The sequence below is a fragment of the Euprymna scolopes genome, chromosome 2 (assembly GCF_053919585.1).
Source record: "Euprymna scolopes isolate OS-2025 chromosome 2, ASM5391958v1, whole genome shotgun sequence".
Lineage (NCBI taxonomy): Eukaryota > Metazoa > Mollusca > Cephalopoda > Sepiida > Sepiolidae > Euprymna > Euprymna scolopes.
This window is the reverse complement of record NC_136483.1, coordinates 33,775,615-33,800,785: the sequence shown is the minus strand read 5'-3', so window position 1 is coordinate 33,800,785 and position 25,171 is coordinate 33,775,615. Positions and strand designations below refer to the sequence as shown.

General features: G+C 33.2%; 1 protein-coding gene across 7 annotated transcripts in view; it reads right to left on the bottom strand.

The window, feature by feature from the left end:
• The window catches only part of LOC145290702 (uncharacterized), a 576,300-nt gene that overhangs the window by 240,192 nt on the left and 310,937 nt on the right, over positions 1-25,171 (bottom strand). For all 7 annotated transcript variants that reach the window (XM_080136503.1, XM_080136504.1, XM_080136510.1 and 4 more), the window contains exon 2: positions 21,742-22,029. In XM_080136503.1, the coding sequence (XP_079992629.1) occupies positions 21,742-22,029 (288 nt within the window). The remainder of the gene's footprint in view (positions 1-21,741; positions 22,030-25,171) is intronic.

Here is a 25,171-nt window from a genome sequence, read left to right as displayed (position 1 = left end):
TTGCTCCTATAAATACGGGAATGATGGAAATTTTAAGATTGCAGTTTCTTTCCATGTTGTACATAAAAGGCCTTGGGGTGCAGTGGGGGAGGGAAATGGTAAATACTAACAATTGGAGTTTTTTTACATGATGGCATGCTACTGAAGGTTTAGCAAACCAAATTTAATAGAATTAAATTTTCTACTGACCCAATATGTGAAAACTAAGACTCTTTTTATTTCAGGAGTTTATTTCGATGTTTGGGTTTCAACACACAAAACCAAAATAGTGACAGAGGAGATGACTTAAGTTTGATTTAATTCTATGCTGAAATGATAATGATGAAATTACTTCCTCTACAAATAACCCTAAGTCTGAGTAGCAAACCACCTTGCGAAATAAAAACCCTCATAAAACAGCTGCTATGTTGTATTTTTTTTTGTGTGTGTGTGTGTGTGTCTTATCAACACAAACAATAAATCAAAAAATCTTACAGTTCCCATCTGTTAAAAGTATACAGGGGATTAGTAGCGAACTTATTTTTACTGCATTTGCTATAAGTTATTCGTTGTTCTTCTTTTTTGTGTACAACAAGTTCTTAGTTGTTAACTATTCTGTACTTTACTCGAAATTATTAATCTTCTGTGTTGTATCAATCAATCAACAAGACCAGCATGCCTGCTTCATCATCATCATTTTGTCAGCAAACCAAATATTATTCAGTAGCAGTAACTAGTTAAGACTATTACAGTGCTTTTTTTTTTTTAACATACTATTGGTGGTATTGCCATCATGCCACTACATGCCTTCATCATTTAATTAATGCCAGACTGACCCAAGTGTCAATAAAAGGTAAAACGAATTAATCAGGTAAAAGAACACCTATGCATACAATAATCATATATGCACACACACACATAATTAATTATATTCCTATTAAACCATTGTGCATATTAAATCTACATGTTTAGTAATGATATTGCTAGTTCAAACTTAAGTGTGACAGATTGATAAACTGGCCAATACACAAATAAATAATGTCTTTGCTGCAGGTGCTTTACCACAGAAATGTTTGTGACACATCACATTAATGTTGAATGTGATCTGAGAAAATGCACAACAATATTTAGAATATAAAAAATAAAAGAAGAAATGGAAAAGAAATGTAGACATCTCTATCTGTTCTGCACTTGTGGTCAAGGTTGCAGAGTAAAAGATTTTGGCAGGAGTCAGAGTCAAATGTTTTTACCATTTGAAGAATGAGATAATCTGAATATTGGAAGGCTTGAAAATAAAGAGTCAGAAGTTTTCGAACCGAAGTCAGAGTTGGATTTTATGCCTTTCGACTCCCGAACCCTGCTTGTGGTATCTCTGTTTCGCTGTCCAAATACAATTAAAAACAAAACCCTATATGACAAAGAATGCACTGGTGAATTTAATTTTGTATTCAAAGTTTTTATAATATTATTATGAGATCTGCATTTGCTCCAAAGATCTATAAACAGCAAAAAGTTTTATTTTATTTCACTTCATAATTTAAAAAAAAAATGAAATTTATAGAAATAAAAAATGAGAATAAAAATGGTAATATATGGTTCAGAGCTGAGAACAGGACTATAAGAGTCTGCACTCATTCATTGGTAATGGCAGTTACATCTGCTAATTCATTATAAATATTGTTTGTACACGGTTAAGAAATGCAAAAAAATACAGTTTGAGCATTTCTCAAAACAAAATATCAAATCTATTAATTGCCTGTTTACATGTCCAGACAAAACTAGCAAAATATACAACAAACCCTTACAAAGTTTGTATTTTGTTTTTAATCAGTGTAAACCCAGAAAAATAATATCTAAAACATTTAGAAAAGAGATTCATCCTTAGAGCGTCAAATGGCAAGTAATATTATTTAAGGTTATCAAAACATACATATCTTTTCATGTTATTATGTAAAGGGAAGTAACTGATTTTTTTTTTCATAGAGTTATTTCCCTTATGCCGTCTCTCTCTCTCTCTCTCTCTCTCTCTCTCTCTCTCTCTCTCTCTCAAAGAAAGGAATGGGTTAGGCCATAGACTCTCAACCTGGGGGCCATGGCCCCCAAGGGGGCCATGGCAATAATTTAGGGGGGCCATGGTGGAATTTTCTTTTTTAATTGATTAAGTTGACAATAAAATTTTGTTACCTACATAATATTGTTACGAATGTGTGTGTACGTGTGTATGTATGTATGTGTGTATGTATGTGGGAGAGAGGTGATCGAATTATCTCAGTGTGGCCTTGGATATCAGCACGTAAACATGTGGGTATAATTGATTGTGAACCATACTGTATACTGTTTTACTTATTTTGTTCGACAATTATAAATGCGGTCGCTGTTTTCGTGTGTGAAATATTTGTGCACTTCCTTTATTATTTTCTTATTTTTTGGTATCATTGTATTCATGCTCATTCCCTACTCAGGTATTCCTGCTTTTTTTTTTTTAGTGCTAATATTGATGTGACTCGCTATTCTTCTCATAATTTCAATTGGGGCAGTGCTTGTCAAAGGAGGTGTGTTCTTGCTGTAGAAAGTACATTTCAGCTTGCTAGGTTGAGTGTGAATGTTTATCATCTTTACTCTCTCTGTGTATGTTTGTGTATGACTGTGTGTGTGCTTAATGTGTGAGTCCATGGATGTATTATGTATGTGGATATTTGTGTGTTTGTCATTTTATCACTTGTCCTATTTATCTGTCCTTCATTATCATTCTTTTGTCTTATCACTTAATGTTTGTTCTGATGGTCTGTCTTCTTTATTTTCCCTAGATTTGCGATGGCTACTAGTGTTACTAAGAAGCGGAAGTACAGTGAAGAGTACATTAGCTACGGATTTACATCAATTCTCGCTGATGGCATCGAGAAACCTTAGTGTGTACTGTGCTTCAAAGTGTTGGGGAACGATTCTATGAGGCCTAGTAAGTTGAAGCATCATTTGCAGACCATCCATCCACAGTATGCTGAAAAAGACCCCGATTTCTTCAGGCGCCATGAAAGTAGTTTCGGAAAACAGAAACTGGATGCAACTGGTGCTTTCCAACAACAGACCTCAAGTGTAGTTGAGGCATCATACGAGGTTGCCCTTGAAATAGCGAAGCAAAAGAAGCCCCACACAATTGGTGAAACCTTAATTAAGCCATGTACTTTAAAGATGGTCAAGCGTGTTCTTGGAGATGCAAATGAACGTAAAATTCAACAAATTTCCTTGTCAAACGACACAGTGAAGCGGAGAATTAATGAAATGTCAGATGACATAAAGGAAAAAGTGATACAGGAGATCAAATCGTCTCCAGCTGGTATGTTTGCAATACAACTGGATGAGTCAACGGATGTGAGTTCGTGTGCACAGCTACTCGTGTTTGTTAGGTATATTTTCTTGTGTGATATCAAGGAAGAATATCTGTTATGTACACAGCTTGAGACCACCACAACAGCTGAAGATGTGATGGAAAAGCTATCTTCTTTCTTCAAAGCTAACAGGATCCCATGGGAAAATTGTTGTGGAGTCTGTACAGACGGGGCTCCAGCGATGCTGGGATCAAAATCAGGGTTCCAGAAGCGTGTCAAGGAAGTAGCTCCGAATGCCAAGGGGGTTCATTGTATGATCCATCGTTTTGCACTGGCGTCGAAAACCCTCCCTGATGAACTTTGCAAGATCCTGGAGGCAGTGGTCAAATGCGTCAACTTTGTAAAAGCTGGAGCTCTGAACTCTCGCCTTTTCCAGAACCTCTGTAGAGACATGGATTCGGAGCATGAAGCTCTCCTCTTTTACTCCAAAGTGCGCTGGCTTTCCAAGGGCAATGTTGTGAATCGAGTGTTTGAACTTCGGGGGGAGCTAAAATTGTTCCTGGAAATGCAAGGGAAAGATGATCTGTTGAGTCACTTCAATGAGGTTTTGTGGGAGCCACGTCTTGCATATTTAGCAGATATATTTGAGCAGCTAAATAGGTTGAATCTGAAACTACAGGGCAAGGAAAGAAATGTGTTTCACCTGATGGACTGTCTTCGTGGATTTCTTGCCAAGCTCCAGAATTGGCAAAGGAAAGTCGGTGCCGGGAATGTTGCCATGTTTGAAAACCTTTCAGCTGTCCTTGACGAGAATGAAGAAGATAGTCTGCTTGACCCATTACTTAAAACTGAAATCACCCAGCATCTGAGATCCTTGGAAAGTGAACTTAATATGTACTTCCCAGAATTCGAGGAGGAAGAAGGGAAGTTGGTAAGGAATCCATTCTCTGGCACTCTTGATATTACTACCATTCCCAGTGATATTCAGGACGAGTTCCTTGATCTCAAACATGATTCTGCTGCCAAAGATCTCTATGAAGAAAAATCTCTGAATGTATTCTGGTGTTCGATGCATCAGTCATATCCAAAAGTCAGTGAGATTGCACTTCGACTACTCTTGCCTTTTTCAACTACCTATTTATGTGAGTCTGGTTTCTCCACCCTTCTACAAATCAAGAATAAGAGCCGCAACCGATTGGATGTGGACCCCGACATGAGATGTGCATTGTCAGTGACACAACCTCGGATTCGTCAACTGACTGAAAAGAAACAATATCAGCCTTCCCACTGATGTGTGATAAAGTATGCAGAGGTTAATTGAACTTTCTCCCATCCAAATCAAATTTGCTATTGTCTGCTAGTCTTTTGTAGTCTAGTGATGTAAGTTAAGCATATCACAGAAATCTATCAATATAAGATAATTATGACTGTAAACTTTGTAATAAAGCAAGGATGTTCTCTTCATCAACATTTTATTTATTCTTTTTTTTCTGCGCCTTTTTTGGCAGGGTGGGATTTGGGAGAAAAATGAAGGGGAGCCACACGAATGTTGAGAATTCATGAAGGGGGGAATGGAGTGAAAAAGGTTGAGAACCACTGGGTTAGGCAAAGGAGAAAGAAAAGGTGGGGAGAAGGGGAAGAGAAAACAGGGGAAAGGAAAAAAGAAAGGTTATGCTTTTGGCCTGGGCAATGCATGGTAGCTCTGCTAGTAAAATCTAAGCAAGACTGAAATGTTTGGGATTGAATGAGACATCTTATTTTGGTCTGATGAATTTCTATGTTTTATGCTTTCAATTATTTTTAAAGTGTAAATCACACATTTTACTAAACTTGTGATTGCAGATCATATTCTTAGATGTAGATCACATCCTGAAGAAGAATCGCGTGTGTAGATCACACAGAAGTGATACTGAAATGCTAAAGCTTAACAACTTTGTCTCAGATAGACTTAGGGGTGTAAATAGACACATTTAGACGTGAATCTAAACAAAGCTTTTGTGGAAAATGTGCATGTGAATGTTAATGGGTATGCAGTAAGTATTCTGCAAACATTTAGCATCAATCGATATATAAAGCATGTTATAATTTATTTATCAAATAATTTATGCATGAACATATCCTGCAATCTATATAAGTAAAAGACATTCATCTGTTTGCATGTGGATCCAATTAAAACTATATTTAAAACACACACAAAGATAAAATACACAATATGTCATAAAATAAAATACTGTGGAAATAGGATGTATGCAAAAGATACAAAACAAAGACAATTATACATGTTTTTATGATTTTTTTTCCTGTGTTTAATTGTTTTTCTTTTTGTCTTTTTCACACTCACACACGCATTTTTATTTAATTTTAGGTGAATAAATTACATGGTTATGACAATAACAAACCTTATAAATTTTTAAAAGCATATCTTTATAAAATCCGAAGTTTAGGTTACGCGATTAAGGTCATCATTTGACCAAAACAGTAGCTTTGTTATTGTTGTAACCATGTAATTGGTTTACCTAAAATTAAATAAAAATAAATCTTGCTCTTTTTCATTGAGCACTATTAATAAACTTGTTAAATTCATTGGGTTTGTTTTTTTACTTTTGATGATACTTTTAACCTGGAATAATATATATATATATATATATATATATATATATATATATATATATATATATATATATATATATTATTTATTTATTTATGTACATATGCATGTCTCATTTTAAGAAGACTCATCAGTGTGGTTAGATAAGGTTATATCATTGGCTACTTAGTTGGAATACAAGATACCTTTAACCTGGAATAATCATAATAATATATATATATATATATATATATATATATATATATATATATATATATATATATATATATATATATATTACACACACACACACACACACACAGTAATGAACCTGGGAAAAATTGCACAACATAAAAAAAAAACTCTTGCTCTTAGCCCTTAACTCTATTTTACTATAATGGTATTGAAATTTCTGAATTAATGTTTAATTTCAAAAATAAAACAAACCACTCTATTAAATATCCATGTGATAAATATTTAAGTCAACCATTTTTAATCTGCTACTATTTTATTCTTCTAATAAAACTTGGTAGCACAATCCACGGACATTCCTACCTATTCAGAATTAAATATCAAGTTTGTAGAGCAAAGGAGATAATTCTGTGCTCATAAAACAGAATTATCTTCCTTACATTTCTTTATACATGTAGAACATAACCTTAGGATTTTAACTTAGTAGACACAATCTCATCGGCAATACCATTTTTGGAAAATTATTTTTTTAATTTAATTAAAAGTGTAATTAAAATAAAAATGCACAAAAGTTTTTCTTCTTTTTTTTTAAATTTAATTAAATGTAATATTAATATGTTAATGAAGATATAATTTAAGTTTGAATTAGCATTGATTACTTTTGCCCATTCCTTATAATTTAATGGATACATTTGTCACACATAGATGAAGTTCTGATCCATAACGATAATGAAAATTTGTTTAAAATTAAAAAAAACCTTAAAATTAAATTAGTAAAACATTTTTTTTTTAAATAACCGATTTGGAAAATTTCAATTCCTGGATTAAATGTGGTATTATAGTGACTGATAATTTTAGCTAGGAATAGAATAGACAACTCTTAAGTGACAAAGTCACTGCCCCACTCCTTAGATAGTACCCCTGTTGCTTATGTCCCCGATAGTAGTCCCCCCCCCCCTACATCAAAGTGGCAATGTGCCTTGTTTGGGGTGAAAAAAAAAAAAAAAGGATAACTAAAGCCCCTCACCCCCCCCCCCACACACACACTTTTGAATGATCTTGAGCCCATTTTGATTGACATGAAATTTTTATAAATAAATTTTTCAAAGATGGTTATTTTCTTGTTTCTTTCAGTTGATCTCAAGCTGTAATGTGGATATTCTTAGTCAAATAAGTTTTATATTCTACACACACACACGTCCAAAACTAATATTCCTTGCATCACCATCAATTTGATGATCACACATTGAAATTTTCATTATTATTTATAAAATGAATAATTATATAACAAATTAATCATATAATATATAATTTAAATTCAGTGTTTTAACCATTGGTGGCCATGATATGTTTAATCAATTTGAGTGAAATAGGTGAAGTATTCTAACAATGTTATTCCACAATTGACTCCCGGGCAATGCTGAGTAGGGACAGCTAGTATACTACGAAGAAGAAGATGAATTCACTGACCAAATCCAATTTGACGAACTGATTAAAATAAAATACTTTGATAAAAGCACAATGTTAGTAGTTGCTTAATATAACAAGGACAGTGTTGATATTGACTAAAGTAAGTGGCACCAGGCACACGCACACATGCACACACACACACACATTTGTTTTGCGATATGTTTTGAATAAATTTAATTATTATACGAAAGTGCATTTTTACTTAAAAATAATTTTCCCTTTTACCAATTTGGTACCCCCAAATAGGGAGCGGCATAAATATTGTTTTTAAAATATGATTAGAATATATGTATATATTCAAAAAGAAACTTTTAACAGTCATTTATACATGAAGAAAGAGAAAAAATATACATATATATTCAACATTAATAATACAATGCAAGCACCCTCCTTCCAATATTATATAAGAAGGGAACCCAAGAACTAATCTAACTGCTAACAATACAAAAGCATTCCCTCTTCAGCATTCCTAATAACAGTAGTACTATCTTAGCATTAATATACAACCTCCAAGAAGTTTCAATCCTAGAGATACTGACTAAATAACTAAATTTGAATATTACAAACTTAGAACTTGTATAAGTCAACTCGGTTATTTATATATATATATATATATATATATATATATATATATATATAAATAAAATAACCGAGTTGACTTATAAAAGTTCTAAGTGTGTAATATTACAAATTTAGTATATATATATATATATATATATATATATATATATATATATATATATATATATATATATATATATATATATCATAAAGCTCAACTTAAGAATAGCTGATCAGGTTCAGATATCAATTCCAAAACTGAACCAAATCAAGCCAGATTCAGTTTTTATTTATGAAACAGAACAAATTACAAGAAACCTGGAGCATATGGGCCAAGTATACACAATATATAATATGTAGTAACAATAATGTATTTGTTATATGCATCAAGGTATGTGACTGGTTAATAGCAAAAAGAAATATCCGGGGGGGGTCTTGCATTCCAACTAAATCTCTCCAACTGAAATATCCGGGGGGGGGGGGCTCTTGCCTTCCAACTAAATCTCTCAAAACAACAAAAAATAGGATGTAAAGTTCTAGCAATTCAACAGACATTAGTCTTTGCTATTGAAAAAAAATTAATATTTCTGAATTCAAAGAAAAAGTGAAATTCTACTATTTCTGATTAACTTCTAAGTGTGGAGGTCTTACATCCTTTATATATATATATATATATATATATATATATATATATATATATATATATATATATATATATATATAAGGGATGTGAGACCTCAAAAATATATATATATATATATATATATATTATTTCATGTATTCACATAACATTTTATAACTAGATATATTTCATGTATTAATTTTCAGTATTCACTTCAAAAGTGCTCAATATGTGAGTAGAGCTAGGTAATAAGTTATGAAAATATATATGACAATTAAGTTACACAAAATTTTCTTCATTTCATTCTTGTAGGGAATCAGCAGGCTAATGCCTAGGATGAAACATGGAAAATTCTGTGTAATTGAATTGTCTTATACATTTCCATAACTTATTAGATAATTACATGTTTTGCCAATTTAACATAATTATCCGAAAAGAAATTTCTTGGAGTTAATATTAGAATCACATCTTTAATGTTCATGATTTTACAAAAGAGAAATACTCAGAACACTCATTAGAAAAGTTTTGCTTGAATAATTTTACAAGTTATAAATTGTTTGTAAAAGAGTTAATGCAAAAAAAAAATGTCAGAACTTTTGATAGCACAGACTGTAATAAGTAATTTGGCATAAATAATAATCAAGAAATGGATGTATTTTCAAAGATAAAAACTTACACATGATGGACGATGACATTAAATCAGTAAACAGACAAAACATTTCTACCGATACAAGTCACTCTCATCACAAGGAAGAAGAACACCGCACAATAAATAGCACCTATTTTTCAGCATTGATCAACAAAGACGAAGACACATAGAGGATCCTCATTTGCTCAGTGATGGAATGATAGACGAAAGCAAAGGTACTTGAATAAGAATAGAGTCATTCTCTCTCTATCTCTCTCTCTCTATCTCTCTCTCTCTTCCTTCCTATTCCTTTCTCTGTCTGTCTATCTGTCTCTTCTTGACAGGTATGTAGTCCATGGGATTGTTTTCTTTTAATACCTGGATAAATGCCAGCAGCTGATCTATCAATAAGAAGACAGGTGATGGAAGTTGGGTAATTGTTTGTCAATGTCCGGTTGGGTAGAAAGAGAAAGTTGTCCGAGATGCAATTGGTGCGGGTGGGGATTGCGTGGCACATCTAATCATATCGTCGAAATTAAAAGTTTGTTTTTGTTTCCTTTTATTTTCTGCAACAAAATATTAAGATGCATCCGAATAATCAAGAACGGAATGATTCTTGCTGATTAAAAACGGGGAAAATAAATAAATAACTATTTTAAGGTTTTAATCTCAGAAGTTATTTTTAAAGAGCACGATGGATTGTTAGTTCTAAAAACGTTTTGCTGGTAACTTGAACTCTTCTATCATTTTGGATATGTCTTTATATGCTTGCCTCCCACTGAGGGCAAAGTTAGATCCAAGGAAAGAACAGATACTAAACTTTGATCCACACCTGAAGGCTAAGAAAGTTTATTTAAAATACTAGCAAAGATACCCACGCTTTGTACGGGACTTTAGTTTGCTGTATACTCATGTACCCACTCTGTAGGTACCCGAGCATTCAGCAAAGTCCTGACCTTGACCTTGAAAAATAGTGTACACCATTCCTAGGTCGGAGACCATCATTATGTCAGATTTGGTCATGATCGGTGTAGTGGTGTGGGCTGTAAAAGAGTATATATACATATGCTTTACCTTGGAAAATCGTGTCAACCACCCCCTAGGTGGGGGACCATCATCATGCAAGATTTCATCATGATAGGTGTACTGGTGTGAGCTGTATGAGAGTGTATATATATATATATATATATATATATATATATATATATATATATATATATATATATATATATATATATGCTATGACCTAGACCTTTGAGTGTAAACCTTGAAAAGTGATGTTGTGCACCATCCCTAGGTGGGGGACTATCATCATGCCAGGTTTGGTCATGATCAGTCCACTGATGTGGGCTGTACGAGAGTTGTATACACAGACACATACACACGAATGCTACTACTTTATATATATACTAGCAAAGACACCCGCGCTTCGCCCCCCCCCCCCTGGCTGTCGCCGACATCCCTCTGCCCCAATGTAAACAAAATGTTTGGGAGGGGGGGGGATCAACGTGTGGGTGCTCATTTTAAGTTAAATTATTATAGAAAAGTGATCGCCCACTTTATTGAAACTAACATTTCTTCAAAAAGTCCCAGGATCCAGGAGTTCATACCATGCAAACGCTAAATTTACAACAGTTTGATTATCAGATTTGGTGTCAGAAAAAAAAATCGGTTTGTATCAAAAAACGAAAATAAATGTTTTTTTTTATCATAAAAATAATTATTTGTCCAATCATGAGAAGTGTGTGATATATCCAAATTGATGAAATTAAGAAAGTGAAAGGAGGGGTGGGGGTCATTTTTTTTGGCTCGTTTAGCTCTTTTTGGTGTTTTTTCCTAAATGCACGGGCGGCCATCTTGCTTTCCAAACTGTAGTGATTACGTTGGATACTGAATGTCTTCAAATATGAGTAATTATTCGTTTGCGCAAGGGATATTGGTTGTCAGCGTACCCAAAAACCTATAAAAGTCGACAAAGGTGAATGCCGAGGGGTCAGTAAACTAAAAAAATACCGATTTATGATAATAATTATACCATAGCGATGTATGGTAAAAAAATTTATATTTTATATTAAATAAATTATAAAGAAAATCTGTTTCGCAGGCAATTAAACACACTTGCTATGGTATAATTATTATAATCTCTATATAAATAAAATGAACTCATTTTTTCCCATCTGATTTTGACATTAATAGGATTAAAAATCAAGATATTTCATGCAAATATAATATGCACAAACGGCAGATCAATATCTTAGGTGTGTTATAGGCTTATTATTTCTCAAATTCCTCGATAATCTTAGATTTCTATACTTTTTCTGTTGAGAAGTCACGGCCAAAATCGGTTAAGATCAATGGAAGTGGTAAAATATTTTCTCTCTTATAAATTCCTCCTCCCCCTGCCACCACTTAACACCATTTGGGGATCGTTCACAAGGAACAGTTGAGAAGAGAACACCGGTTTGGCTTCGTAGTTCTTTCATGTGAAGTTATTTAAAATCACTAAACTAAGCTGCAGTGCTCTGTGGCGTAGTGGTTAGCGTGCTGGACAATTCACATTATATTTTCACGTTCGCGCCGACCTACCGTAGTCGTTTTTTTTTTGTTTTTTTTTTCCTAAACAACTGGAATGGACTTTTCTTGGTGGCCGAACTGTTAACGTTGCAGATGTTTTTTTTTGTTTTTTTTTTCACACTTTATTTTCCTACTTTTACTCATGACTCCGGGTTTGATCCTTCCTACTTACCTACCATAACATTTTTTAAAACTCCCCCCCCCCCCGTCTCGGAAACAAACACTCGGGCAACGCCGGGTACCCCCGCTAGTTATTATAATAAATCCTGGCAACACCAATTAAATTTTATAAACAAAAAAAAAAGGAGCAGATGTATGGGATTATGTATTTTGCTCACATGGAAAATTAGCCGTGTGCCTGACTAACTCTGCCCTTGTGTGAATGCAAGTAAATGAGGACATTAGTTTTAATTATTTTTCTCTAACCCCATACCCCCCCCCCCTTTCCCCTTGGCATCGGCGTTGAAAATAAGGAAAAATGATGTATTCTGGAGCAAAAATTTTTCAAAAAACAACTTATCAATTATATCGGCATACTTAAATACAGTGAAAGAGATGGATAACCCAACAATTACAAATAAAAATGTTTACTTAAAAATTAAGAATAAGCGAAAAAAAAAAAATTACCTCCAGATTAAAAGTAAAAATAATAATTCAGCTTAGAAGAATATTTCGAAATGAAAACAAATCTATTACAGAAAATATTTAATAACGTGCTCCATTTTAAACAATTTTTGCAAAGAATTAAACTATCACATGGTTTTCTGGTTTGAAAATTAAACAGTTTCAGATTTCAGATAAAATAAGTTAAATTAAATATAAATTGAAATGAAAATAAACTGAATAATTAAATTTGAAATTATATTTTTAAATAATACAGTTGAAACGAGGCTATTATGTCGAATAAGTAATATCATCGAGCTAATTATTTAAATAGATTTAATTTATGCTAATGACCGTAACTAAATCAATGTAGATGTGGTTTGAAGAATGCTATATATAGAAATTATGTATAAAATATGATGTCTCCTTTGACAGAAGTATCCTATCATGGGCGTTATATTTTTTGACCAGGAGAGGTATACACACATACTGACTTTATATTTATATTTCTTTGATCATTGGGAGTTGTACACACAGACAAACACACACACGAACGCTATTACTTATATATATATATATAACAGTTTATCACAAATAATAATCATCATATTCAGTTTTACATACTGGCACATGTTTGACAGCTTTTATAGATTGACTTTCGAACTAACCTTTCTCTGGCCAGGTCTTTATCCTTCTTTCAAGTTCATCCTTTGTCACTTTTGCTGATGTTTTCTTTGATCTCCCCCTGCAAACTGAACCTGCTACCTCAACTTTTCTACATCTACTAATCCAAGAACTCTCATCCATTCTTTCAATGTGACTATACCATCAAAGTCTCCTATTCTGCACACATCTGCCTCTACTATCCAGATTTAATCTCACTTTGAGATCATCAAATCTAAGAGTATCTTTGAGATTACATTACACATACATTGTATCATTTCTATCCATGCAACACATGTCCTCAACCCTGACCAAGTTTTACTTCAATGCATCATCACACTGTACACATGCCTGAAAAATGTTTATAAAAATCTCTATAAAGATGGAATATGATATTACAATTCATTGTGAGACTTTGTATCCGATTAGCATTGAATGAAAGCTGATTGATATAAATGGTACTGAAATAAAACCTACCCCTTTCTAAAATATTTTCACATAAAAAGGTTTACGTAAGCTAATGTTATACCACTAAAAAAAAAAAAAAATGAAAAGCATACCTTGAAATGTTTTCAAAAATTGCAGATAGAAACAAAATGATTGTCAGATTTTCCATGTGGCAATTTTTGTAGTTTGTGATTAGCAAAGAGACAACAAAGTGAAGGCAGACATGGAGCTACTGGTTGACCTCCGCATTTTTTGGTATTTGCTGCTGGAACTGGAAATATCTGAAATATGCTGAAAACTTAGTTGCCGATCAATGTCTGGAAGCGGGACGCAGTGAACTCAACCCACCCTGGGTGAATGCAGTTACAGTTGCAGTATTGAGACAAAGCGCCACTGAATTTGAAACAAAATTAAGTGCAATAGATATTTTTTAAATGTGACATATTATCCTGATGTTAGTAAAAAGTGAAGAGTGGTTTCTATTGTTATAAAACCCTTGAAGGAGGGTAGAGGGGTATGGATTTCCCTCACCTCGCTTTTTCATGGACCAGGGTTGACAATGTTCTCTGGGTGCTTTTATCTAAGGTGGGCTGGTACATAAATGAAAAACGACAAGGTTTTTACTTAAATTATATTTTTATTTAAACTAACTAGGAATGGGTCCATTGTCTCCTTAGTTAAGAGTTGCTTCTGAGTATTTTCAGAGGAAGACATAAGAGGTCATTTTTTTATACTAATGGTTCATCACTTACTAAGACCAAAAGCTACTCGACAATAAGAATTAATGAGATTGCCAATTAGATGATAAAACAGCACTATCAAAGGATTGAGAATAATGTTTGATTTATTCAGGATAACTCAGCAAATATTTGTTTACATTGGACTTGAAAACAACCATGGGGAAGCAATCCTGCAGGAACATGTTGCACAGATGCAAAGTTCTAAGAATACACCCTGTTTATGAGAGTACAATTTAATTTTAGATAGAGGGAAAAAGAGACAATTCAGTGATGGCAACAAGGTGGGAAAATTGGAGTTCAGACAAAGCACTTACTATGAAAATACCTATAGACCAGCAATGTCTATTCTGTGAGCAAGGAACTATAAAGAGGAGAAGAGATCAATTTCCACTAGATTTCAAAATCGATTTTGTGTTCTGTTGCAGTAGTATTCCATCTGATTCTTATACGGGTAGATGATTGCATCAGGAGTCAGGTATAATATGTAGAGGAAAAAAGATTCAGACATTGTTCCAGCAATTTTTGCAACAATCATGATGCAAGTTTTCCATTTCAGGTCTAGGAGGAAAGCTAGTCTTAGGAGCTTGTCAAAGCAAAGGCTTTCTTCAAGAATAGAGAGACATTCACTTCAATAATTTATTCAATTTTTATTTTCATTATCAGTTTTCCTTGTTATATACACATTTTTTTTCTATAGAGTGGAGAATTATTTATTTACATATGTTTTGGAATGTTTTCTGTAGTCTGTGGGGAAGCAGTCCTGCAGGAACATGTTGCACAGATGCGAAGTTCTGAAAAAGTCGATTCATGCAAAGTTCATGGAAGTAAAAGGCTGAAAGGTTGGGCCAACTTTTTTGAAATTTTTACACAAATGTACTTTATATACCTGGGAGTGTTCTTAGATAAGTTTTGTATTGGAATGCCTCTAATAAGTACCAAAAATCGATAATCGAAAAAAATCTGATTAAAGGAATAGCAGTCCAATTGTGACAAAAGTTAAAACCCTTATACAGCCTAATATCACAAGTGCATTTGAGAAGTTTTATCACTGCACAAGTAGAAGGGATTAGCATATAAAATCAACAGAAGGTTCTTTGATAAGACGGGCATGTTCGAAATGAATGTTTCTGTTTAGAGCACAATTGAAGCATAATACTCAACTTTTGTATTTTAATTTTATACAATCAACTGTGCAATGTAGTATTGTGGACTAAGTCACTGTGGGAAGGAATTTGAAGCTTCCTCTTGGCGCACTACAGAGGGTCCCTGACTAGAGAAAGTAAATCAATCGATTTGATTGAAAAATAGGTGATTTCACAGATTTCAATGACAATAAAATATCGGAAGTCTAGAACATTCGTTAATCCTCATTAAACTGTGGCCAACATCCATCCATCACGCAAAGTTATTGAGTAAACCATGTGCCTATTTCTAGCCCCCTCCACCTGCCTCCAGATAAAACCATTTCAAGTGGCGAGAAAACAAATAGCAAGTCAAGACAACCACTGCCACTTGAAATGAATTTGGAAAGAAATTTGCCACCCAAAAAGTCTTTTGTTTTTTGAGTTACCAGAAATGATAATTTATATGTAAAAAATTAAATTAAAGACATTTTACATGAATATTTTAGTAATATATCTAGGTAAATAGCAAGTGTGAATACTGGTGAACATTTTTTTTCCATTTCTGACGGTGTGCATTAGTAATATATAGTCTTACAAATACCACCAAAAACTTTTTTTATGCTAGTAATATTCTTTATACAATCCATAGTCAAATAGCAATAATAAACGATATATACCACCATGAACAAATCGAAATTTATTCAAGGATGATGATTTCAAATAAAAAAAATCAGCTCATGAACCAACATGGCTTCATGTTGAAAAAAAGTCTTTGAGATGATTTAGGTTGTTGATAAAAAATGTAATAAGAAAAAGAAATTGTACATGTATACCAAAAAAAAGGTTTCAGTTGGTTTGTAAACAATATCAGATTTTAATCAAATTCTTTATTTCTCTTCTTTAATTATATATTCAAAAGGATTAATGTAAAATCTTTCAATTTGATGTCTCTTAAGCATGGAAAACCATTCTTGTTTATTACAAGAATGTTTTTCCACACTTAAGAGAAATCAAATTGAAAGATTTATTAAAAAAAAAAAAAAATACTTAAAAAGGGATGGCAAAAGAAATTACTGTTTTAAAGAAAAGAAAATTGTTAATTGCAAATATTAAATATAGTTGTTCAGCATCAATCAAAGATGCTTTGAGTTGTAAAGAATTCCAGGTATGAGTAAATAATGATAGAATGGTAGCAGAGAATAGTTGTCAAAAGGAAAAGACACGACTGAAAAATTCAAAGAGATTCAGATTTAATACAGCAATTCTGATACCTGATTGGTTTGTTCTTATCAACACTGGCTATAAATATAATCGTCCACATGTTTGTGATCATACCAAGTTAATATGCCAAAAATATTGCAACAATTCCACTTAAATATGATACACAAATACTTGAAAATCTATATTTGAAAAGGAAATGGCAAATAAAACACAACTCGTAAGATATCAATATTTGCATTATCTTCTTCTTCTCTATCTATCTTCTACTTAAATAAAATGAACTCATTTTTCCCCTCCGACTTTGACCTTAATAGGATTAAAAATCATGACATTACATGCAAATGTAATGCGTACAGAGTGTAGCACATTATCTGAGGTTTGCTATAGGCCTATTACCTCTACAGTTCCTCGACAATGGTACATTCCTATATTTTTCTCTTGAGAGTCCACTGTCAAAATCGCTTAGATTCAATGGAAGTTGCAACATCTTTTCTTTCTCCTCTCCCCATTTACACCGCAGTAGATGTGTTCACAAGGAACAGTACGAGGAAACACACCAGTTTGGAATCGTACAAGGTTAGTTAGGCTGTTTTTTCCTTTTTTTTTTAAATCTTTTTTCCCTGATTTATGCTTTCTGTTTTTTCTTTAATAAAATAGAAATAAAAAAAAAAATAAAACAAGAACGTGAAAACGCGATTACTATTATTGTTTTCTTTTTGCTTTTTTTTTTTTCGTTAGTGTAAGACGCAATCTGCGAGACTAACCGGATTTTACTTCCGGTTTTAACGACTCTAACTGTGAAATCTAACTATGACCTTCATTTATTAGTACTTTCAACTCAACATTTATTTTTACACAAAAACTACAACACAACGATATCGTGAATTTACTTGCATTACACTTAAATTAAAATTAAAACAAATAAATTCATTTAGAATTCGAGAAAACAAAAACATTCATTCAGAATTCGAGTGTGATGTGACTACTGAAACTAAACCAAAACAAAATTCACTGCGGAATTGATATTTGACCTAATTCACTTTTTAGTTAATTCATCACTTCTTTTTGTTTTTTGTTTTTTTGGTGCTTACGCCTCAATGATTTGATTCGAGTTTGAGTCGTCGTCCCCCTTCAAACTTTTTGGGATTTTTCAAACACACGGACACTGCTGGACCGTTCGTATTGCATCACATTCATTTTTTTAATTGTTTTTTTTACACAATTTTTTTTTAAATAGTTTTAACATTGTTTGTTTTTATAATATTTAAACAGGGTTATGACTTTGCTTTGTTTTCATTTTATCCCCCTCCCCAACCACATATGCCTCTAAAAACCAGGGCAACGCCGGGTACCCCCGCTAGTACTTTATAAATTGATAAATGAATACATACATATGTCAACTCATAGTCAAGTACAACCACCATGAATGAGAAATCGAATAATATAGGGGGTGAGGGAAGATTACTACATTTGGTGGTGAATTCTGGGTGATTTTTAAGGCCAACACATTCTATATTAAGTTGAGCATTTGAAGCTGACATACAGCCTGTTTTAGATTTTTAGATTTGGATAAAAAGATCCACAATGGTGTTTAAGCTGGTTTATATATTGACAAAATTTCTTTCCTTTTTTTTTTTAACAAAGAATGCATTTATATTACGTAAAGTACTACAGTAATATCTTGAGATAAGATTAATTCTGTTTCTTTTAATTCAAATATTCTGAGATATAATTTTTTCAAGATACATTGGCAGTTATGAAACAAATTTGTATCTCACGGTATTACTGTGTTTGTTATGATTTAAGTGACTTTCAAAGTAATGTATTCATGCCATATGCTTGATCCCCATGTGTTGTATTCCATCTTGCAACTATACTTGGCTCAGCAATAAATCCTTCTGACTGAGGAAGTCATTGATGTTCTATTTCCTTCTTGCGACTTTTAGGCCCGATGGGCCTTCTGACGGGTCCTCTTGTGAATTTAAGCCCCAATGGACTTTCCTGATGCTGAGAAACCTGAAAAAAACACTCTTCTCTCATATTTTTTTCTTTTTATTTCTTTCTATCGAGATCATGTTTTGTTACAGCATCGTTGAGTTGTTGGTTGTTCTAAAGAAAAATAACAACCTGAACCAAAATAAAAATGATAAAATTAAATTCTCTGGATTTTGTGTCCTTCTTCCCATTTTTCTTGCTTTGTTGAATTTTTATGCTTTCTACTAAACAACTGGCAGCCTTGCCTCATTCTTTAACCATATGCACAGAGGATCTAACAAAGATATAAGTACTTTAGTCTATACCTGACTTGGTATCATATGAGGACCTCTGGCCCCATGGTTCCAACATTTGATGGGATATAGTTGGATGGTGCGTTTCTGATGGTGGACATCCCTACCCTTGATCAACCCAGAGCAGAATGAAACTAACCCTAAATCTGAATGCTGAAACTTAATCCAAACACTTGAAACCAGATCGGAGATGTAATACAAGGAAGTCACTGCTTATTCATCTAGCACTCATCATTGGCTATTTTTGACCTTGAAATAGTTTTATTTAGCTCCTTAAATTAAGTGGCTTCATGCTTTGTCTGGAGTGATTGCCATTAAAAAAATTATAACATAACTCTAACTTCTTTGAGATTACCATACAAAGTCTGTAACGTTCTTCAAATGATTATGCATGACGTTGCTCCTTATAATTATGAGTCACAAAGCCATTATCTATCAAGAATAACACAGATTGCATAAAATTGAGAAGTAGCCCTTACTGGTTTCCTTCGACTGTCAAATTTGTCTCTCATTACAAAAAATATTTTCTCACACAGGTTTGAACACAAATGAAGGCTCAAAATGCAAAAGATGTCACGAATTATCAGCCCACTTTTGTAACAAGTTCAGCTCTCTCATCAAATTAATGTAACACTTCTATACCTATCATAATCTTTGTATTTTTTAGATTATTCAGACTACTTTTCTCATCTTGAACGTTTTGCAAAATATTAACTCTAACATTCCTTATGTGTGTGTCTTGTTGAACCCAGGAATATTTATCGAATTTCTAAGAGAACCCTATTTTTAATCCATGAAGGGAAAGGGGTAGTTTGCTCTTGTTCTATCAGCTATGACTAGGTAATAATTAAATAATTTGTGCTTATTCTTACTCAGATTGGCACTTACGACACTATTTAAAATTAAAGAAAATACAGAAGTGTCTGTATGATGTACGTACCAGTATGAAAATGAAAAATTTCCAAAAATCACATAATTTGATCAAGTATTTTTATTTTTATTAAAAAAATCAAATTTTACTCCGTTTCAATGAGGGTGAAAAGTGTGTCCATATTAAAATCACTAAATTAGTGGACAAGGGCAGACAATCTTAATGCATGTGGAAACTGTCAAAATAATCATGGATTACCTCACCTTAATATGCTCTTTAGAAAAACAAAACATCCTCTGTCACTTAAAAAAAAAAAAACGGCAAATTTGTTTTTCATTTAAAAAAAAAAAAGAAGGAAACTACTTGATCAATTTTTGTGATTTTTGGAATATACAATCTTCATTCTGTGGCAAGTAGGTATAATATACAAGTTTTTCTTCATTTTTGTTAATCGCTTTATGTTAATCTGAATAAGTACCATTTGTAATTGTATTCTTAGTCTTGATTGTAAAGGATCAAAATGCTAAGCAATGATCAGTTCTAAGTGACAGTCTTTTTGAGATTGAAGGTTCAATTCTCAGTACAGGTGATACTAATATATATAGTCTTACAAATTAAGACTACTATCCGATCATAGCTGACAAAATGAGAGCAAGCTACTCACCCCACATCAATTAAATAAAGGGTTCCACTTGAAATTCTATACAGATTCCAGACAAGATATACCTGAAGAAGGTTGGAGATTACATCGTCCGAAACATTGAAAGAATAATATTCAAGATAAGAACAATCGTCCAAATAATATAAAAAGTGGAATTTAGTTGAATCTGTGATATTTAATAGTTTAATGTCCTTTAGATTATTTACAACTTATAAACTTGTACTATGTAGAAAGATCATGAGTACCGCTGGTCTTCAACAGATTAGTTAGACAGCAACTCGTCACAAAGTTGAAGTCTTGTTAACACGTAAGTAGTCAACTCAATGAAGAAAGTCATAGTCTACCTCTATCACAGCAGCAATTTCCTATATGAACATTCCCTTGTTCATTCACTACATAGGCAGCCTAATGTTGTTGGTCAATTCTGGCAGTGGTGCAACAAAAGAATTCTCCAACAAGTAAACCACCAGTCCAGTTTATAAACAAATAATAATGTTTATTTGTGGATATTACAAGTGGTACTTGCTTTTCCAAGAGTAAATGGCAGATTTGCAGAATGAGAGGTCTGCCTGATCAAACCAAACACACAAGTTCCATTGACAGTTCTTCAACCAAAAGTTCCAATGCATCCAACATGCTCAGAGAGGTATACTGAACCAACTGCTCAGCAGCTCTCAGCAAAACCAACTGCCTACTTCAAACATCCATTATTGCTCCTACTTTAGAAGGTTGGCTCTGACCTCTCTGCCTCTTCCCATCCAATGAAATCTTTTTATGCCTGACTGATTGTGGGCTTTTGTTAGTGATCACCATTCAACCACCCAGGTGTTGATCATTTAAGATATCTACTGAAGATAAGATCCAGACAGTCTCCATTCATGGGGGCTCATCTGCGGATAATCTTTGTACATTGCTTTTATCACAAAGGCTCTCAGCATGACTTCTCATTTAATGAGGTACTTTTTTTTTTTTCAAACTATCAAAATATCTCTTGGGTGGTCAGACTCTAACCAGAGACCTTTTTAGCTCTTTACCTCCGTCTTCCTTTGGCCAACCATTTATAAACTGCAATGTCTGCCATTCAAATGCACCATCAAAACATGCAACAGTGCATGTTTACATCTCAATGTATACTCAGAAAATTAAGCATTTCTGCAATTTGAAAACAACTCATAAATACTTACCCTATCACTGATGGCACTGTATTTGATGCCCAATTCATCCCGCTCTGCTCGGCTGGCAGACAAAAGGTCTTCGACTCGATTGAGTTCCACTGCCAGTAATCGATTCTCTTCCTGCAAAGTATGCACAGATGGAGTAGCAGAACCATTTGAAGGAGTTGTGCGAGTCATGCCGTCCCCTCCAAGATTTTTTGTTATAATTTCACGTATTCGTGCTTTGGTTGAGGGAGAGCTCTCTTCCATGTTGGACTGAAAACTGGTGCTCTCTTTCAGAACTGACTCTTCCAATTTCTGAAACAATAAATAAAAATTAAATAAAGATTACCAAAGTATTTTCTCATGACATGAAAAATCATTTTAACTTACTAAAAATTATACATCATATTATTCAACCGTTAATATGTAAAAATATTAACATTTTTAAAAAATGTAATGGATTGGTAAAGAAATAGCATATTAAATAATAGTTGTCAGAGAGTAAAAAGTGGCTAAGAGATTAGAAGCTGTAATTGTTCAAACTATACAACAGAGTTTGGAAATAATCGGTTAAATTAAAGCAGTTGATAAGAGAGACAAAGCATATATGTGGATATCTTAAAACAATTTTCTTATAGTCTTCTGGATATCATAATCAAGTTATGCTTTTTTTCCATTTTTATTTTACTCTTATTCAACCCAAACATTACCACCTGGATGAAAGAGATTACTATTTAGGACCACAGCTTCAAAGACACTATGTAGGGAGTTGAGCAGTGGAATGTTAATTCACATTACATCTAAATTCTTGCATATCAGTGCAGTCAGGAAAGCAGATCAGGAGGAAAGTCCAAAGTCTAGCAGTTTGAGGGAAGAAACTATTAGAATAGAAAGCTTTCCAACATCTAGGCATTTCTATAGTGAAGGGGTGAGATTTTGTTGCTTGTCAAGTTTACATCGTATGCTAGTGTCATGGATCTCCTTGATTCTATCTTGCTTCATCCTCATCACATCAATTATGTGTTTGGTCTCCCCACTGAGTTACATTTCTGACAATTTAATTCTTAGCCCTATAACAATGACCAGCAAATCTTGTTCTCTCTGATCAAGGTTGAAATCAGGGGAAGACATCTGTAAAGTTTTTCATTTGTGAGATGTTTCCTTCAGGAGTATATAAGGAGTACCTATTAGCATTCTGGTATGCACATTAAGTTCCTTTTTTAATCGTTTATTAAAAGGCCAGGTGCTACTTATATATATATATATATATATATATATACATACATACATACATACATACATACATACATACATACATACAGGTGCTACTTCTGTATATCAGATATAATGACAGTTTCACAAAAAGCATATTTCGTCTTCATAAAAAAATTTGATTTCCAGATTGCTTTCATTTTATCCAGACCAGCCTCGACTTTCCTAATTTGCACATTCAGTTCACTCTTTATCTAATTCTCCTTTGCAACTTTACTGCCAAGATAAACTCATGACTATATTTTAGACAAGTCCCATTTAAGGAAAAGCTATTTCCATTTTGGTTCAGGAAATTGTGTTCTGTTTTATTAGTGCTCACAAAAAAAACAATGCAATTTACATTTTCTTCAAGATTAATTGTGTCAGCAAAATTTACCAAATATCTTTCTGCATATTTTTCTGGATAAGAAAATGATAACTAAATGGTCATAGATATTTATGATGCCAACAATTTAGGAGAGTAGAAAGTGAATCTTGGGTTTACTTTTAGCAGCCTCATGACTCGTTTGCCTTATTTTGTTGTTTAGTTCTTACATTCAATGAGTAATGTTTCTTACAAGGAGGGAAGAATGTGTTTTCTAAGTTGGAAGCTATCAATATAAAATTTATCATTGGCTAGTTTTGACTTTGAGAAGTATTTTTTAGCTCTTTATATCAAGTGGCTTCATGTCTTGTCCGGAGCAATTTCTATAAAATAAACAAAAACTGTCTGGTGATTGTTAATAAATTAATAAAACAGTTTATACTATTTATAGTCAAATCATGAGATTGCATTCAACAACAAAGTGAACATTTGGAAGATCCAATGCAAATCACAAAGACGATCATAGAAAAATATATAACACTTCCCTTATATCTACAACGTTTTCGTTTCCATGATAATAGCCATAAGATTAAAAAAATTAAATCCAAGATTCAGACCAAGATAACTTAAAAAATATGGACAGATTCTTCCATTTGTAAAATGTTTTTGACTCCTAATGGGGGTATGAGACGAACGGATTTGCCAATCATTTTTATAAACACGGTCTGTGCTAAACAACCAATGAAAACGTTTCAAAATTATTATAAAAACTGTCGAATTTTGGATTAACTACGCCACGGACCACATTTGATTCTTGGCCGCCATCTTGGTTACTGATTTGAACTACGCCGCCATCTTTGTTCAACACAATGTTTCAAAACTTAACAACATCTCTGGTAATATTTTCAGGTAGATCTTATTCATTATGTATGAAATTGCAAACAAGTTTGATTTATCTATTTCATTGCATATCAACCCTTTTTTGTGCATTCATTCTTTTGTTATTTCCATAGTTGTTGTAGTTTCACTACATTTCGGCCAACTCATCCTCTGGCCTTCTTCAGGTGATTAACTGCAACAGGATAGGAATGCTGAGTCTTGTAACTTATCCCCAGTAATTACTGCATTCATAGTTGTTGTCTCACCACATTTTGGCCCGTGGTGCAGTGGATAGAGGCATTGAGTTTCTATGGTTCCAGGCAAGCATTGTCTGAAAACAGTGATTTCAATCCTACCTAAGCAGGCCAGAGGATAAAACGTGGTGAGACAACAACTATGAAAGGCAGTAATTACTGGAGATACAGTTACAAGATTCAGCATTCCTATCCTGTCATGATTAATCACCCAAAGAAGGCCAGAGGATGAGTTGACCGAAACGTGGTGAAACAACAGCAACTATGAAGATGAGGATAACAGTCCTCAAAAGAATGAATGCACAAATTATGAAGCCTCGTCTCAAAAGATAAAAAAAACACATCTTTTTGGTTATATGATGCTGAAACAATATTTATTGTAAACAATTTATTATATATGATTGTAACAACCGTTGCTATTTTCCGCATAGCTTGGGGAGATCAGGGGTTCATACCTTTCCAAATGATACGAATGCATGAGTGAACATAATACAACTTAATTTGGCATCATAATCCATGATAATATCAATTACACTAATCACACATTCAAAGTTGCTAACAAGACAACCAATGTCAGATAAAACATAACTTCTTTAAAAGAGGTAATTTGACATGCTGTTATGAAATTTAAGGGATATCAGAAATGCAGAAAAGAAAAACACTATGACTTTATTAATTATCAGCTATAAAACATGTTCATTATAGTGAAGGAAAGGATTTTTGTATCATATTGTTGACCGCGACAGAC